Source organism: Dipodomys spectabilis, unplaced genomic scaffold, assembly GCF_019054845.1.
Source record: "Dipodomys spectabilis isolate Male_0828 unplaced genomic scaffold, ASM1905484v1 ptg000136l, whole genome shotgun sequence".
Classification (NCBI taxonomy): domain Eukaryota; kingdom Metazoa; phylum Chordata; class Mammalia; order Rodentia; family Heteromyidae; genus Dipodomys; species Dipodomys spectabilis.
The window spans coordinates 10,583,436-10,602,421 of record NW_024870813.1 but is presented as its reverse complement, the minus strand read 5'-3'; the positions used below and the strand labels follow the sequence as shown (position 1 = coordinate 10,602,421).

Here is an 18,986-nt window from a genome sequence, read left to right as displayed (position 1 = left end):
TTTATTGGAGGTAGAGTCTTAAAGACTTTCCTGCCTAGGCAGGCTTCAAACCACAATCCTCAGATCTCAGCCTACTAAGTGGCTAGGATTACAGGTATGAGTCACCGGCACACGGCTGTAGTGTGTTTTCAACATGAAAATTCGTAATTGTGATTAGTGTTCTGATCTTGATAGATTTTGATAAGAGGTTACTAATTAAGTGTAAGTAAAGTATATCCTCTTCATATTTGTATTTTATCATATTTCTTTTCTCTGTGTGTCAGAAAATTGAGTGTGAAAGTGGAGTGGAAGACTGTGGTCGGTACCCTTCTGTAATAGAATTTGGGAAATACGAAATCCAAACCTGGTACTCCTCGCCTTACCCACAGGAATATGCAAGGTAATAGAATGAGTCTGGCAGTCTGTGTAAGAAAGGAAAATTCTCAATTCTAAAGCAGGAATTCTAGGACATACATTTTGGTAGTCAATTTTAAGTACTTATGAAATGATTATCTTACCCAACTTTTTTTCTTGTTTTTTATAAAAGATCTTAGGGCTTGAATTCAGGGCCTGGGCACTGTCCCTGAACTCCTTTTGCGCAGTGTTAGTGCTCTACCACTTGAGCCACAGCTCTACTTCTGGCTTTTTTTTTGGTTTTTAATAGTTTATTGGAGATAAGAGTCTCACTGACTTCCATGCTAGGGCTGGCTTTGAACAGCAGTCCTCAGATCTTGGCCTCCTGAGTAGCGAGGATGACAGGTGTGAGCCACCAGCACCCAGCTGCCACACATTTCAAAATTTAAAAATAGTGTAAATTTCTTGCATTTGTTCTGTGTAAATTTTTTACACTCTTTTGTTGCACAGCATTATAAATTTGGCTTTGGAACTTCCAGATTATGCTGTCTTTGGTGAATAGGGAAAATGTTAGTTTTATGAAACCAAGTCCTTATAAAAAATATCTATTATAAAGTGCTTGGTAGGGTTCTTCTGTACTTGCCTTTTTCCCACCCATTTTTCTAATGAGGTTGTGAATTTTATTTCTGATTTCTGACATTTTATTCTCAAGTATTTTATGGAAAGTTAGCAGAAGTAGAAGATAAAAAAGTAACTGAGGTAGGTAGCCTAAGGAGACCCTTTGCTCCTTTCCTTTATTTATTTATTGGTTGGTGTGTGTGTTTTTTGTCAGTCATAGGGTTTGAACTCTAAGCCTGGGCACTGTCCCTGAGCTCTTCAGCTCAAAGCTAGCGCTCTACCACTTGAGCCACACCACCACTCCTGGCTTTCTGGTGGTTTATTGGAGAGAAGAGTCTCACGGACTTCCTTCCCAGGCTGGCTTTGAACTGAGATTCTCAGATCTTAGCCTCCTGAGTAGCTAGGATTACAGGCATGAGCCACCAGCTCCCAGCTCCTTCTTTTATTTTTTAAAACTATTTCTAATATTTTCCGAGGCTTTTATGTCCTAGGGAAAATCAAATAATATTTAATTTCCTCCCTTGAACACTATAATCAATTTCACAGATCCTTTGACTTTTAAATTTTAACAGATTACCAAAGCTTTACCTGTGTGAATTCTGTCTTAAATATATGAGAAGTAAAAATATTTTGCTAAGACACTCAAAGAAGTGTGGATGGTTTCATCCTCCAGCAAATGAAATTTACCGAAGGAAAGACCTTTCAGTATTCGAGGTAAGCATATGTAAACAAAAATCTCAGCTAATCTCAGTTCTAGTTGTTGACTGTATACTGTTGATTTGTGACTACAAAGAATATTTAATTTTGACACTTCATGTTTTAGAATGTCTAACCATATCAAGCAGCCTCAATCTTCCTCAAAAAGATTGAGGAAGAGACCTTACTTCATTACATTAACTTGGGGGTGGAGTGGGGGTGTCTTCCCCAGTCCCTATCTACACCAGATACATTCACCAGTGAATTTATGATCTCCTTGGTGTTTGTAAATTTCATTTTCTTTGGCAAGAGAAATTAGCTTTGTTCAGCAGCTCAAGCCAATGTCTGGCAGGTGCTCACTCTTCCAGGGAATTGAGCAGCTGTGCATATCTCCTCAGTACACAACCACCTGTGTTTCCATGCAGTTCTTGGCAGGGTAGATAATCCTTTTGGTGAGACCCTAGCAGATGTTGGGACTGTCCTCCCACCCCCGATCTAGGTGGCTGGCCATCCTTGGAGAACTCTTGCTGTTCACAGGAACCCCTTGTGGCCATATGTCTGTCATTTTTAGGTTTATTTGAAGATATTTTGTGTTTTTAGAATTGATTTAGTAGCAGAAGGTCTTTGCTTCTATAGCTTCATTGTTTAATAATGTTTCTGTTATCAGTCTCAAGGATTCAGTTTTAGCTGAGTCAGTTGTACCTTGAATACATGATGTCTTCTTTCCTGTTATTGTGTGTTCGCAGGACATCTTACTTCTCTCCTTCATAATGTTTATTCTAGATGGATACTTCCATTGTGTCCTCCTTTCCTTTCATTACCCATTTTGGTACAATAGATGTGATGCTGTCTTTCTCTGAAACACAGTTCTACCTTAGGGTTCTCTTTTTCAGAATTCTTGGAGCTAAAACTTATTTTTCAGCTCCACAGTTCTCTTTGTCTCTGGCTTGTTGTGCCTTGCCATTTTGGATGATAATAGAAAGGTTTTGAGTTTCTCACATGAGCCAGGTTCCCTCTCTTAGTTTGGGGCCTGCTAGGTTCTTTTCCCTAAGACTGCTCAGAGAACACAAAAAACTCCAGCTGTGGGTTTTTTGTATTTGTTTTGTTCTGTAAATGCCTACTCGTAGTTATATCATACTTCTTTGGGTGAAGGGGTTAGTTTGAACAAAGAAGCATTTTCTTGGTGGGAGGGTTAAGGATTCACTCTTATTAAGGGCTGGTCACAGGGTTTTTCCAGCCTGGAGACTACTAACATTTCTAGATGAATAATGGATCATCATAAGTGCTATGAGGTACATTGTAAGATGTATAGCAGCATCCCTATCCTATACCCACCAGATGCTTACAGTTATGTCAACCAAAAGTTCCACTACACATAATCAGAAGTACCCTGGGGAACAAAGTCACTTCCTCTGAGAACCACTGGGCTCAAGGGAAAGCTAGCTACATACACATTGACTGACCTTCCTGTTATTAATAATGGAATGCTGGTTAGCCCACCTCAACTAGTTGAGGCATATAGTTCTTCTAAGTTAAAGCTGAATTAAGGTCAACTTCCCTGTTGGCTCCTGCCTTGATATTTTAGATTCTCCTAACAAAAATTAAATTGAAATAGCTATTTCATTGTTTCCTAAAAGAAAAAATATACTATTCGCCTTAAGTAATTATTAAGTAAATCAGCATGAGTCACCTGTGAGATTGAAGCTTTCATAAACCCAGGTAGTCTTCTCAGGAGCAAAACAATCTTGTTACGTGTGTGACAATGGGCTGCTCTTGGAGGGCACGTGAGAGGGGTTCAGACACAGATTTGTCCAATTTCCTAATATGATAAAGGAGTTGGATTCATGCCTATAATTCTAGATAACCGGAGCTGGAGCTCAAGTGGTAGAGCTCTAGCCTTGAGCTCAGGGAAAGCACCCAGACCCTGAATTCAAGCCCCAGGACTGGTACTTTAAAAAATAAAAATAAAAAAATAAAAAGGAGCTAGAACTGCTAGTATTTTGAGTATAACATGAGGAATACTTTTCTTTTAGAATAAGAGTGATTTATAAAACAAGAAAAGAAAAATCACAGGTTTCTACTTTCCTATCTTCTCTTTTTCTCTTCCTTATATTAGATTTCATAACTGGCCAGAATTTTACTTATATCTTTCTTTTTTGTAATATACTACTATTTCCAAAAGGACCATACTTCCAAATACATAGCAACTTCCTTTAATTAAAGAGAGAATTGTATTGTCTGTGCCTGGTGCCATATTTGATTATGTTGCTATGTGTGGGACCTAGGTTTCATCTAAGGGAAATGGTTAGATGAAGTCTAAAAATAATTTGTGCAATATGAGAACCCATATGGTCCACAGGAGACTCAAGAATGGTCAAGTTCGCTGTTAAAGAGCTCTGGTTAGCAAATACCCATTTCCCCTTTAAAAAAAAAAAAGTGCTAGGGAATCTGCTGTGCTTTCTGTTTTCAACAAGTAACTACATTTGATCAAAGAAATTGGCATGTGTGCCTAGCCTCCTGTCTATAGCCATCAGTATCACAGCTTGATTCCTTTATTTTGAAGAGAAGTAGACTGTAATCGTTACCCATTGTAGGTTGAAATTCATCTCACATCCACTGTAAGTAATCCCAACATAGAAATTGTATCTTTTCCAATTATATTTAAAATGAATGATACTTGGGATAAAACCAAAATGGAATCTGTTTTAGCTAAGCCACATTTCTGAGGAATCAGAATAAATACAGTATCTTTTTATTTGAAGCTCTTCTGAAAACAACATAAAAGTATAACATATTTGAGAAGTAAATTGATTTGTTTACATTTTTAATTGACATTTATTTGGTTCAAATGAAAAAGAAAAGATGTGACTGGTTATTTTAAGGTATAATAAATTACAAATAAAAATTACTACTCTGGTAGTTTATCCTTTCTTTAGATAGCCTGTCAAGAAATTTAAGATGCCTTAAGTTTGCCCTAATTTAAGACAAAAGCAGAATTTTTATTTGCTAAGTGACAGCTGTTCTGGTTCACTCTGCCCTTGTTTAATGTAGTGTTTTAATCTCTCTATATAAGACTTTATGAAATAAAATTATGTACTTTCTCCAATGCCATATAGAAGAAACAATTTTAAATTGAGGGATATTTTTATGTTAAATGATGTTGTCTGTTTCTTTTTTTACCAGGTTGATGGGAATATGAGCAAAATTTATTGCCAAAACCTTTGCTTGTTAGCCAAGCTCTTCCTGGACCACAAAACATTGTATTATGATGTCGAGCCATTCCTTTTTTATGTCCTTACAAAAAATGATGAAAAAGGCTGTCATCTGGTTGGATACTTCTCTAAGGTAAAACAAGAGCCAGCATGACCTTTATTTTCTTTTTTGAAATGTTTTTAGTGGAGCCCAATTCTTTGAACAGGGCTTTTTTTTTTGTATGGCTATAATTTGAATAAGTGGCACATGTTTCTGAAAAGCGTATCTTCTTGTTCAGAGCTCCTTTAAAAAGAAAAAAACAAAAACAAAAAAACATGATGCCTAAGAAAGAGAGTAAAAGACCTCAGCACTGTGTGTCTTGCAGACTGTTAGCATCAGATGACATTGTATTTGCTGCCTTGCAGACCACCTAGCATCTTCAATTTTCTAAATGTTAAAGTTTATTCTCCTGCTCCTCAAGTGGTGTCAACATGAAGCTTTCAGTGTAATGTTGTACTTGTCTATATGAGTTCCTTCTTTCTCCACAAGGCCTTCCTCCTGGGGTCAGCAAGATTCCAGTGTGTTTAGAACATTGGTGTTTGGGTAGTGAAGTTGATGGAAGACTAGTTTTATACTTTTGTCTCTTATTCTCTGTGCTTTTGTTTTATGTTCAAAAGAAGCCTCAGCTTTAGAAAACATCTATCTATACTCAGTACCACGAGGAAGCCCTTTTGTTATAGGCAATAACTTACCTTTTTTTCCAGTTCAGAGCAGTTCTCTTACATCTTTCTGCTCAAAAACAATAACTTATGCAAAAAGAAGAACTGAATTAGGAAATGTTTACCTGATAGTGACCTTGATACTTGAGGACGTGGTTACATAAACAGAGCTGGTAATTGTGAGATTCCTAGGAACAAGGTATATAATCCAAACCCTGTACTTCATTTATGTTAAGATGTAGTTTTACATATTAGGTGATAAGTAACTTATTAAATCATAATTGATTCATTAAATGTTTTTCCATAATGTAAATGAAATGCTTTTTAGAAGAGCCAGTTTCACAGAGGATCAAAAATAGGATATGTGTGTGTGTGTGTGTCTGTGTGTGTGTGGGTGTATTAATGAAAGTCACTCTAAATTTAAGAGACCATAAACAGAAATCAGTAATAGCATTCATGGGAAGCTGCCTCAATGTTTTAATATAGATATATAATTAAACTTCTAAATGGAAAAGAAGTTAATCTAGATAGTATAGACTGAAAAAATGTCAGAGGATTAACAGAATAAAACAGTAAATAGGAAATTTATTAAGTCTGCAAAAAGACCTTAGCTTTTATGTAAGTTTGTAAAGATCAGATGTGAGTGAGTGAATGAGTTAGATAAAGTGGTACTGCAGTTTGAACTCAGGACCACAAGCTTGCTCTCCCAATTGAATCATACTCCCATACCTTACTGTTTGTTTTTCCCAGAAACTGATCATTTATTTTCAAAGCCTATATATCACAGTTTATGAAGGATATTCATTCAGGACATTTGATATTGGCAGTTTTTAGTTTACTTGTTAGGCAGTATCACGTTTTTACTCAGGCTGACATCAGACATCTTCCTGCCTCATAACAGATTACAAGAGTGTACCAGCATACCTGGTTTGTTTAAGATAAGGTCTCGATAACTTTTTCTAAATAGCTGGGAGTCCTTTCCTTCCTTACTATTTGAGTTTTAAGTGGTATAGTATTGAAAAAAAAATCTTTAAAAGATACATTACATGCAATTTAGTGTTAGTACATGTGGTAAAGAAAGGTTAAGAGGATGTTGAATTAGATTTCAAAACCCCTTAGATGGAATTAATTCTAGACAAGAAAGAACATGTCATCAAGGATAAATTCTTTTTACATCTCTGTTTTAGATAAACATTTATGTCTAACCTTACAAAACAATTTTGATTATCTGATATGCACATTCAGTGAAAGCAAATGGACTCATTCTTACACTTCCCCCTTCCCCATTTTTGGTCAGTACTGGGATTTGAACTCAAGGCCTTGATCTTGCCTAGTATTTACCTCTTGAGTTTCAACGCCTTGACTAGACCCTGCACTCCTCTCCTTTGCACTGGTTTATTTCTTTGGGGGGGGGGGGGGGCGGTCCAGTTGTGGGGCCTGAACTCTTGGCCTGGGCGCTGTCCCTCAGCTCTTCAGCTCAAGGCTAGTGCTCTACCACTTGAGCCACAGTGCCACTTCCGGCTTTTTTCTTTTTGCTTATGTGGTGCTGAGGAATCGAACCCAGGGTCTCATGCATGCAAGGCAAGCGCTCTACCACTGAGCCACCTTCCCAGCCCCTGCACTGGTTCTTGCTTCTTGCCTAGGGTGCCTGCCTAGCCCATGATCCATCTATTTCAGCTTCCTGATATGACAGTTATGTGCCACCATGCCCAGCTTCTGTTGTAGTCTCTCACAGCCTTGTCTGCCCACATTGGCCTTATGTGATTCTCCCAGTCTCTGCCTTCCAGATGCATACACCTGTGCCCAGCTACTGGAATCTCGCATGTATGCCCAGGCCTAAAATGGAAATCTTCCCTGTTTTAGCTTCCCAAGTAGCTACGATTACAGACATGATTCACTGGCACCTGGGTCTTCTCTGCATATATTTAATAGGCTCCACAGACAGCTACAAAAATGTAAAAGTTGGGAGCTCATCTTTTTCACAAAGAAATATTTAATTCTTCCTTGTAGGGTTTTTTCACCAGCATTTCCTATGATTTTCAAGTAAGTTCATTACAGAGCTGGGTGTTCTGAAGTAACTCTTTGATGTAGTTGTGTCCATTTGTGGTCAATCTCATTTGTGGTTTGTATTTAGCCAGAGTATTCACTTCCTCAAAAGCCTTTTCGAGATCTTCTTTGTGTAGGTTGGCAGCTTCTGTGTACTCTGAATAAAATATTGCTGTCCTGGTGCCACATCCTGTGAAAACTGTGAACTTAGATTCTTAGAACTTTTTCTCACCATATTCTACTCCGTTTTTCTCCTGGTTTCAAACTGCTGGTAATATTTTTGGTCTCAATTTTGTTTGGAGGCTTTGGAGTTTCTTGTTGTCTGTTTTGTTTTGTTTTCCTACTTTGAAATGCAGATTCATTATCTTTCTAGCTTCTCACTTTGACTTCTTATTCACAGGAGAAATGTATTTGTGTATATCTACCCACATACCTACTATTTTAGTTTCACTGGGGCATTTGCTCACAGGCAGAAGACAGGTTACTACCGAAGAATAGTAAATTATTGTTTAGCGGGGTTGCTAGCTAAATCTTATCCACTAAGTAACTCTCTAGATGGTACTTTCGCTATCTCCCATGGTTTGTGAACTGGAAAAGCTTTTCCTCCATACTGCCTATATTTTGTTTGGCTCATATTTCGATTCATTATTCATATTCTATAATTGAAAAGCATGCCTAGAATAGATGGTGTGTTATTAAGTAATGGCTTGATTGATGACCACACAAGGATTATTCTGCTAGATCTGACCTAGCCCACTGGTTTACCTTAGTGAACTAGTTTGCAAGGACACTGGCAGGTGCAGGGAATTGCCCACTTCAGCAGAGCTCTGACACACTTGATCTGTTTCTCCTTCCCTTAGGAAAAGCTTTGCCAGCAGAAGTATAATGTCTCCTGCATAATGATCATGCCCCAGCACCAAAGGCAAGGATTTGGACGGTTTCTCATTGATTTCAGTAAGTGAAATGCTTTATTTACTTTCATGATCCAGGGAGCTGATGGCTGTTACAGGAAACAGTAACATATAAAACTTTATTTAACTTACTTTGTTGTTGTTATCAATAGATAATGAGTGTTCCCATTTCTATTTACATAGGTTAGAAAATCTTCCTCAAGTGAAAATTTTACTGCTGCTTAGTTATTGTACTCTAGGAAATTGAGACTAGATCTCTCTTCAGTGTCACTAGCTCACAAAGCCATTACCCTGAATGAACCAGCAGAATTGCATTCTGTTCTGTAGTGCTTATATTCATTAGCACCAAAAGAGGCAATTATTTGTGATTAAAGCTAAAGGAAGTGTTATTTAAAAGGATTTTTAGCTTTCTTAAATTTTGTCTATAATCCTGTATGGTACAGAGCAGAACAGCTATTTCCATTTAGGAGAACAATTCTCTATATGGCCTATCCTGAATGCACTAGTTGAAAATAACTCTTACCTGTTTTCTCTTCATTTCTCTTTGCTATTACAGAAGTTATTACAGTGTTTGTATCCAAGAGATTTCCCAAGAAAGATTTGTTTTATATCCACTATCTCTTCTGCAGTTCCTCAATTAAAACTGAATGCATGGGATAAAATACTGGTGTTCTTTTTTCTCCTTGTTTATAGAATTGGATGTCTAAATGTAGTGTTAAAACTACCTTTAGAGAATTGATTTTTAATATCCATATAATATGAAGGCCAGGTATCTCATGATAGTAGTCATTTCTGGCCATGTGCAAAACTGTATGTGTATTGATTAATAGATTACAATTTGTCTGGTTATTAATCAATTGAAAGAAAATTAAATCTTTTTCTTTCATTATTTTTGTATTATTTGATAACATGTCCTATTATTAATTCATTATATTAGTATTTCTTCCTGACCTAGTTATTCAGGATTCTAATTATGCCAAGGAGGGCCATCTTATTAGCTTACCAATTTTATTTCATACTGTGATCATTTCTACAGGCAAAACCATCTATCATGGTTCTAGAGGTGTTTTTTTTTAACCACCATTCATAAGTTGTTTGTAAATACTAAGATCTGTAGTGTAAACCTGTGATAGTATCTATGTGCCTACAAAATAAGCAAACTCCTCAGTTCACAATTTAAGAACTTCCAACAACTACCTTAAGGCTCGAATCTTTTCTTCCAATAGTCTGGGCTTGCTGCCATTTCCCCATTCTTTTCCCTAACATTGCCACTTCTTTCTTTCCTGCCTCTTCTCTGTTCAGAATCTCCTCTATTAATAAGAGCCACCTTAAGAAGCTCTTTTATAACTCATACCCTCCTCACTTCTTTTTTTTTTGGTCCATTTTGGAGGCTGAACTCCGGGCCTGGGCACTGTCCCTCAGCTCTTCTGCTCAAGGCTAGCGCCCTACCACTTGAGCCACAGCACCACTTCCAGGTTTTTTCAGCTTTTGTGGTGCTGAGGAATCGAACCCAGGGCCTCATGCATGCGAGGCAAGCACTCTACCACTGATCCAACTTCCCAGCACCCTCTCCTCACTTCTAATGTACACTTTAGAACTGGGGCCATATCAGCCCTTCTGTGGTAAGTACCTCTGTACATGTCACACTTCTGATCTATCATAATTTCCATTATTATCTTCATTCTCTGTCATATAATTCTTTTTCCTGAATCATTTTTAGAGAAAATTGAAGGCATATTGCACTTTTATCCCTAAATATTACTAGGTGTTTTTTCCTCAGAGGTGCTCTCATATAACCAAAATACAAATTAATTCAAAATCAAGAAATTAATGTTGATTCAGTACTGTTATCTAATTTTACACATCTTACTCAGATTTCGAATTTTGCCTGTTCTCTAATGTTTTTTCTCAGGGATGGCTAGGGACCTAGTTCAGGATCACTTGTCATATATAGTTATTTTATCATATTTACCTATTATGCCTTGGATTTCCTTTCATGTGCATTAGTACCTAGTTAGTTTTTCATTTTGTTTTCAGTTACTTTGACTTTTGCTGGGGGCTAGAGTGAGCAGTACTAGAGAATAAACTCTGGGCCTGCACTTTAACATTTTGAAGCACACAGGCTTCTATTTTACAGTGCCTCTCACTTTGAGATTCAGTGTATCTGCTTTTATGCAGGAATACCAGGTAAGCTATGTTGTGGCCTTTTTGGTGCATCTTTTCAAGATCACATATTACAAGATCTGTCTACCTTCATAAGTTAAGATGGTAGCTGCCAATGTATTCATATACTGTTTTGTAGAATGGGAACTTCTTTGTACAACTACTTAAAGATAATAATAATTTTTTAAAATGTTAAAAAAGAAGAAAAGAACAATTAGTTCAAGGGTGTTAAAGAGTAAGGTGAACCTTAGTTTGCAACAACTTATATATTTCATAACAGAGGTGGTTAAAGGCACCAAATAAAAAGAAATAATATTTTTTTAAATGAGGAAAAAAAGATGGTAGTTGCCAGGTTTCTTCACCATTACCACTTCCCCTTTGTACTTAATATCTCTTGGGTTATGTAAGTACCATTTGTCATCCATTTTTTTAATCTGCTAGTTTTTGATCTTATTGAAAGTAATTATTACTGTGCTAGTTACCAAATAGTAGTTTTCAAATCCCATTGTTCCTTGTACTTATTAGGTGGCATTCTGTAAGGAAGAGCCATCTCCTTCTTTGTAATTCCTCATTTATTTATATAATTACAAACTCATAGGTTTTTATTTTATTGTATAACTTGTTCCAGTATTGTCTTGGATTATTTCCAGAGCATCAATACAATTGTCCCCTAACAGTAAATTGCTTCAGCTTTCTTTTGTGGGAACTGCTTCAGGCTGGTTGACTTTTTATAATTTGACATGTTCCCATCATTTGAACATTTCTTTACTTACTTGTACAACATGATATTCCAGGATTACTTTATTCTTATCCTTCTCTGACCTACTCATGGAGTTATCTATTTTTCCTGAGGACCTCAGTCCTCAGTCCTCAGACCATAGTCTCATCTGTGTTTAGACACCAATACGTGCTTTTATGCCCTTTGAGCACAGAGATAGGATATTTGTCTGTTACTCAGACTTGCATTAGCCACAGTGTATTTATTTATATCACACACACATACACTACACATTAAGTAATTTTCATAATTGTTAGTTTATGCTACTGTGAAAAACTAACCTAACTAGAGGATAGTGTTGGTATATAGAGCCTTTGGGATCTGCCCAAAATACAGTGTCTATATGTAACCTGGGTTAGGTTTTAAATTTTTTCCCTTCAGTGTGATTAGATTGACCATTGAAATACAGATAAACTTATTTGTTTCCATTTGTTTTCCATTTTGCTTTTTTTTCTCCATCCTTGTTACCTTATTAAATAATTAGAATGGCTCTAGGAATGTTCCATATGTTTTTTGTTGTTGTTGTTGTTTGGTCAGTTGTGAGGCTTGAACATGGCCTGTGCACTGTTCCTGAGCATTGTTATGCTCAAGGCTAGAGTTCTACCACTAGAGCCACAGCCAGTTTTTGAGTGGTTAATTGGAGAAAAGAGTCTTACAGGGACTTTTCTGCCCAGGCTGGTTTCGAACTGCAATCCTCAGATCTCAGCCTCCTGAGTAGCTAGGATTACAGGCGTGAGCTACTGGCACTTAGCTCCATATGCTTATCATCCCAGCACTTGCGGATGCTGAGGCAGAAGAGCATTGTTTCATATCATATTAATGTTTCACAGGGGTGGAAGGATAATGGTCCCAGGTAAGCTAGGAAATAAGAAAGCATGAGACCCCCCCCCATATATGTTAACTTATATCCCTTCCTCCCTCCCAAAAAAGAAAAAAGCCTGAGGAAAAAAGAGAAAAATAATAATAATGAGAGAAAGGTCTAGCTCAGCAACCATGGGGCCTTGAGTTGAAATCCTAGTGCCACCAAAAAAGAAAAAAATTAATTTTTTATTTTTTTATTTTATGTTTTTTTCTTCTTTAAAGACTTAATTTCTTATCTCATCTTTGGGTAGTCCAGTACATCTTGACAATGAAATGATGAAAAAGTAGACAGATAGCTATATAAAAATGTGAAACTTCACCAGGCATCTGTGGCTTATATTTGTAATTCTAGCTACTCAGTAGACTAAAATCTGAGGATCATAATTCAAAGCCAGCTAGGGCAGGAAAGTCCATGAGACTCATATCCAATTAATCATAGCAAAAAAACAAAAACAAAAATACACACACACACACACACACACACACACAAACCCACCAGAAGTTGTACTGTGGCTCAAATAGTAAAACACTAGCCTTTAGCACAAGAGCTCAGGGATAGCACCCAGGCCCAGAATTCAAGCCCCCAGGACCATCCCTTCCCCCTTCCCCCCACAAAAAAGGGAGCAATGAATGTCTACCCAATGAAAAGTATTATTATTTAGAAGTGAGTACAATGAGAACGTTATGTGCAACCCATGTGCCAGGCTATGAGTTTGGACATCCATAAGCAGCTTCCTGTCAGGGTGAGGCTCAACAACTGTCTACTTAAGAGGAAGTTCCCTGAAAGAATGGGAGTGTGGGAGATCCCCATGATATGGGTGAGGACAAGCTGAGGATTGAGTACTTGAAGTGGCACCCCTTAGGGAACACATCATAGATACTAGAAATGATTCAGAAGCTGGAGGATAGTTGGGAGTATGTGGTGTTGGGAAAGCAAAGGAGGTCAGTACTCTAACTGTAGCGGTAAATGGTCATCATAATCCCAGCTGATGTTTCTAAGCATATGCAGAGTGTCGGGCACTGTCATCTGAGGCACATTAACTCAACCTTCCTCTCTTTGGACACAAAAGTAATACACAGAATGGTATATTACAAATGCAGAAAAGGCATTGATTAAATTCATCTTCTTGCCTAAAGCACAAATCTATTAATTCAAATTATAAAAATTCCAAGTCCTGTGTTATTTTTTCCCCCCTGCAGCCTTGGCTTAATCTTGAGGGAATGAGAATGTACATATCCTAAAGCTATAAAGTGTAGGTGACAACTTAATTCATTTTTGGATACTCTTGTATGAATGGTAAGTTCATCAATTAAGTAAACCAAGAAACTCTACATGCTAGCATTTTTTAAATTGGGAAAATAGCCATAAAATTTTGTTACAGGGCTAGAGGCACGGCTTAGTTGGTAGAGCAGTAGCCAATGAGCAAAACCCTGAGGTACCAAGTTTGAGTCCTGGTCTTAGACTTAAAAAAAAAAAACTTGTTAACATATTCAATTCTTGGCTTTCTTTATTCAATACTGAAATATTTTACAATGTCCATGATATCTTTTATGGAAAACGGGAGAATGGTTGCGGGGATTAGATGCTCCCTTCAGGAAATTCCCTTGCTGTCATTTTCTGCGGTCTCGTATGTGGAGGATTTCACCTTGCTTTTCCTGTGTGAGGTCTGTGTACTGCTTAAAACTGAGTCTCTAATTAGTGTATACTGCTAGAAGATGCATGCAGATGACCCAGTATTAAAATAGGAAATCAACTTTTTAAGAACATTGATTTAGGGGTAAAATTAGTGCCTTATCTCCTTTCTCATCTGAGCTTTAGCAGGTAAAATGGTCCATACCGTCATGACAGGATCTCTTGCTTAGGTATTGAAAACCTAATTCTGTAGTGATACCCAGGCTTTTTCATTCATCTCTTTTTTTAGCTCTTAGCTGATTTCTTGAGGAAGTTCCATTACACAGAGAAATGTATCTGTTCCTTACCTTCCTCAGTCCAGAGAGTAGACTTGAGAAGAAAGTCCTTCCTTCTTGTATACTGAGAAGGGCATGGTGCCAGGAGTCTCTCAAAAACCAGCTTTCTTCCTCTACTTCTTATATACTGTCCACTGCTTAAATGTGTTATTATATGATGTCTGAATATAGGAATGTAGTTCATAGTAGTTCTGGTTACCAGCTATTAACGTCCAGTTTTAACACTGCTTTCAATAGACCATTTTGTTTAAAAAAGCTTCCATTTACAGACTTTCCAAAATGCAATTTAAGTGAAAGTTAAGAGTGTTTTTAAGCAGAGGGTTAGAGTGATTTCATCCTACCTGGAAAGTGACTTTTGATACTGACTGGCTTGACTTCTCCAAGTAGGATTTGGGTTCCCTTAACTGGTTTTTCCTGACTCATGGTAAGGTCCAAGGAATCAGGGATGGTATATGAGTCCCCTTGTTCTCTCTCAGGGCAAGTCAGGTGCAGTTTTGGAGTGAGCAGATACTCCCCAGGAGCTATACTGTCCTTCTCTAGACAGGGTCTCTAAACAGCTCTGTATCGTGTGATAACTTAAAACTTCACTTTCTAATAGGTGACCCAAGTGTGGGTTCCATGTGGGCAGACATACTGTTCCCTGCAATTACAGGGAACCAGAACTCCAGAGCCTGTCTTCTTTTCCCAAGCAGGCTTCAGGGCAAATATTCTACTCCCCCCATTTTGAACCTTAATGTGCCACAAGTATTGATATTGAAGGGATTGTGATAATGTCTCTTAGGGATATGTTATATGACTGTGAAAACATACAAACTCCCTGTGGGGAGTTAAGTGATGTATGAATTATAATCTGACATGTGGTATTTACCTACTTAATGAAATTTTTACTGGTAATGCTTTTTTTAGTGACCTTTTCGGTTTATATAAATTTTTATTGTCTTTAAGTAGTTGTACAAAGGAGTTTCAATTCAACATATCCATTTATGAATACAAATGCATCTTGATCAGTGAGTGACACCACTGGAAACATTTTTAAAAATGCAACTTCAGGCTTGACTGATAGAAAGTCAGGGGAGTAGGTGTTGCAGGGAATGTAGTTTGGTTGTAAAGTACTTGTGTGAAATGTGTGAAACCCTGGATTCTATCCTGAGCATGCAGGGGCTGGGGCTTGAATACATGTTTTGTTATACATTTTTCCCTGTCTGTCAGCAAAACAGAGTTTCCTAATGGCATGTATGTACCTTATTCTCTGCTGTGCATTCTAACTTCCTGGAAGGGCCTGCCTCCTACTATTCGTTCAAGAGATGTTAACTAAATGTCAGTGGAAGAACTTCCTTAGAATATGAATGAGGATGGTGGCTTACTTTGAGTGATAACAGACGTGCCTATCCTCCTTTGAGGCTGAGAGTTCTATTGGAATGTAGCCTCCATCTTGACATCAAGCAAGATTGTTGTTATCCACTACCAGCCTTGGGCAGGAAACAATGTGTGAACTAAGTCACATTTACAGACGGTTGGTTGAATAAACAGTTATCTTTTCCTTTTTTCTTACCAGATAATTCAATTCTTGATGCATTTATTTTGGAAGGGAAATTCCAGGGTTAGTCCTCAGAAGCTGTCGAGAAAGCTCTGCTCAGCTTTTCCTGTAGCTCTCCAGCCCGCAGTCAAGGCAATCACTAAAGGATCACTACAGCACAACTAAAATTGTGCTTTTGAAATGATGCTCAAGTCTTTCCTAAACTGTTCTAACAGGGCCCTCTGGCCTTGACACTTGCCAGAAGGTCCTGGGCCAGCAGCTGTGTCCTTTAGGTCTTAGAAGATTTTTTTCATCTATGTAGTCAACTATAATAATGACATATATTTTAATAGATCCTGGTCTGTAATATAATTAGAAAAATAGCCATTTCTCCTAATTTTCTCATTATAATATGTTTCACTAAAAACCTCTGCTATTACTCTTTTATTACATAGAGCTCAGGTATGATATATTTTACTATTCTAAAGGTAACATCTGAGTTGAGAATTGAGCTCTCTGTGATTTATTCAGAGGCTGACTTTTACTGAATGCATTGAAATGAGTTGCATGCGACAGTACAGCCAACAGTTTTATTTATGTATCTTTTTTTTAAACTAAGCTTGTCATAAATAAAAGCAAATAAATAGCTTTATAGAATACTTTGTATTCATTGCCTCAATGAAAACATTGTAAATATGAAACATATGGTCTCATTTTTTCTGAGTGCTACTGCTTGCTTTACATACTTCAAAATTTTTCCAGTGTTAGCATGCAGGTGGATTTTTAAAAAAAATCTTTTGTCTGTTTAGATTCTAACATTGATTGGTCTTCTCAGTGACTCATGTTGAAACACTACTATATGCATTTCCTTCAGGTAATAATCAAATGATCTAATCATCAGAATTAAATGGAACCTTAGCAACTCTATCATGAGACAGGGATTTGTTCATTGTTGAACCAAGCTATAAGCACCATGTATAACATAAGAGTGGGTTCATAATAAAAATTTGTTCAGGAATAAATGAGTAAGTCAATGCCTAAAACTGGCTATTCTCTTTTTTTTGTATTTGTGTCAGCAGCTACTAGATACATAAAGCTAGCTTCTGACAGAATTAGTTCTTGATCGATCTAGGTTCTTCCCTTCCCCTCCCCCCCCATGTTAACTATTCCTTTATGCTTTCCTTCTGTAAAATGTTTTACATAGGCTATGTCAGGGATGGCCCAACACATAAGGATGAATAATCTAGCCATGGCCCATATGGTAGCAAATAGTCAGACACACAAGATTCATCTAATGTCAGCCTATAATGCAGAGGGTGAAGGGAACCTGTCAATACAGAGAAGTGCTTCCAACTCTCTTCTCCATTTTTCCACTTAAGATAATATGCCAGATCAGCCTGGCAGGGTAGTACATCTGTAATCTCAACACCCAGGAAGTTAAGGCAAGTGGGAAGCAGAAGCAGGATTGGAGAGATCAAGGTCAGCCTGAACCAAATAGCTGAGTTAACAGCCCACTTTGGCTCCATAGTAAGACTGTCTCAAAAATCAAGGGCTGAGGAGGGAAGGGATAGTAGGGGAAAAACAAACGAGGAGGTAACAATGCTCAATAGGAAATATACTCATTACCTTACTCATGTAAATGTAACACCTCTGTACACTATTTTTACAATAAAAATTTTTTTAAAAAAATTGAGGGCTGAGAATATAACACAGTCATTCACAGACCCTCAGTTTAATTCCTGGCACTGCAGAGGAATCCTTTTTACATAGTTAAAATAAGCTGAGTTGGGGTGCTGGTGGCTCACTCCTTTTATTTATTTATTTATTTTTTTGGTTGGTCGTGGGGCTTGAACTCTGGGCCTGGGCGTTGTCCCTGAGCTCTTCAGCTCAAGGCTAGTACTCTACCACTTTAGCCACTGTACCACTTCAGGTTTTCTGAGTGGTTTATTGGAGATAAGAGTCTCAGGATCTTTCCTGCCTGGGCTGGCTTTGAACTGTGATCCTCAGATCTCAGCCTCCTGAGTAGCTAGGATTACAGGCGTGAGCCACCGGTGCCCGGCTGGTGGCTCACACCTATAATCCTAGTTACGATCAAGAGGCTGAGATCTGAGAATAGTGGTTTGGAGCCAGGTTCAACAAACAAATCCAAGAGACTTCTATTTCCAACAAAAGAAAGCTGAAAGTGATGACATGACTTAAGAGGCAGAGCATCAGCAATAAGCAACAAAGGTGAGTGAGAATCCAAGGCCCTGAGTTCAAGCCCCAGCTTGAAACCAAAAGACAGGGGGGGGTAGGTTTTCTTCTGATTGGTTGAAATTACTAATTTTGGTTTCAAAGAAACTATTCTCCTTGGCCATATAGGGTAGACATTCTGTTTGCTTTGAGATGTTCCAGTATAAAAATTTATTCTCTCATGGTACTATTTCTAAATAACTTTGATCTCCCCTGGCTTTCTTGGCCACAACTAATACTTCACAGCCTCATTTCCAGATTTTTGCTAGTTAATTGGAGTTGGAGTCTGTTTTGTCTGTGCTGTTTTTAAAGCCATTGTTTTAAAATGGGAGGTCACATTGTAGCATCTTGTCCTAGTGCTTGGCTCTTAAAACTGCATCTTTTTACATTTGTTGGTAGCATTATATTGGTGATGTTTCAAAAAGAGAGAGGTTTTCACTTTAACTGCTTTAAGATGAAAACGTGAGCACACAGGTATTTGGTCTGTTGGTATCAACTCTGTAGCAGTGTTTGCAGAGCCACTTTATATGAAGGAAATATACTAGAATCATATCCTCAAATGTTGAGTCTAGTCCATTAGAGAAAAGCCTTCCTGTAAATTCTGCTTCTACTCTTACACTTAGAGAAACATAATTGAAGAGTTGTGTGTTAACAGAATGGAGATGAAATGGAAGATTTAAACAAGGAATGGCTGCACAGAATGGGGTGAGTGAAGAAAAATTTGTAACTGAGGACAAAGAGATGAAGAAGAGACATTATTACAGCATTTAAGGATTTAGCTTGTTTTGTGCTTATTAAGAACCAAATGACAGGACAAGTGTAGCAGAAGCTGCAAATACTCCTAGAATGTTGAAGCCTATGTAATTTTCAAATTTGGGGCAGATATTTAGGCACTCAGAAGTAGTGCTTACAGAAGAGAATCTGCTAAAAAGTTAGAATTTAAGAATGGGAAA

At 37.6% G+C, this 18,986-nt stretch overlaps 1 protein-coding gene across 6 annotated transcripts in view; it reads left to right on the top strand.

Moving 5' to 3' along the window:
* The window catches only part of Kat6b (lysine acetyltransferase 6B), a 172,920-nt gene that overhangs the window by 131,093 nt on the left and 22,841 nt on the right, over window positions 1–18,986 (top strand). For all 6 annotated transcript variants that reach the window (XM_042690157.1, XM_042690159.1, XM_042690158.1 and 3 more), the window contains 4 exons: window positions 264–379; window positions 1,524–1,665; window positions 4,831–4,992; window positions 8,465–8,558. In XM_042690157.1, coding sequence (XP_042546091.1) covers window positions 264–379; window positions 1,524–1,665; window positions 4,831–4,992; window positions 8,465–8,558 — 514 coding nt within the window. The remainder of the gene's footprint in view (window positions 1–263; window positions 380–1,523; window positions 1,666–4,830; window positions 4,993–8,464; window positions 8,559–18,986) is intronic.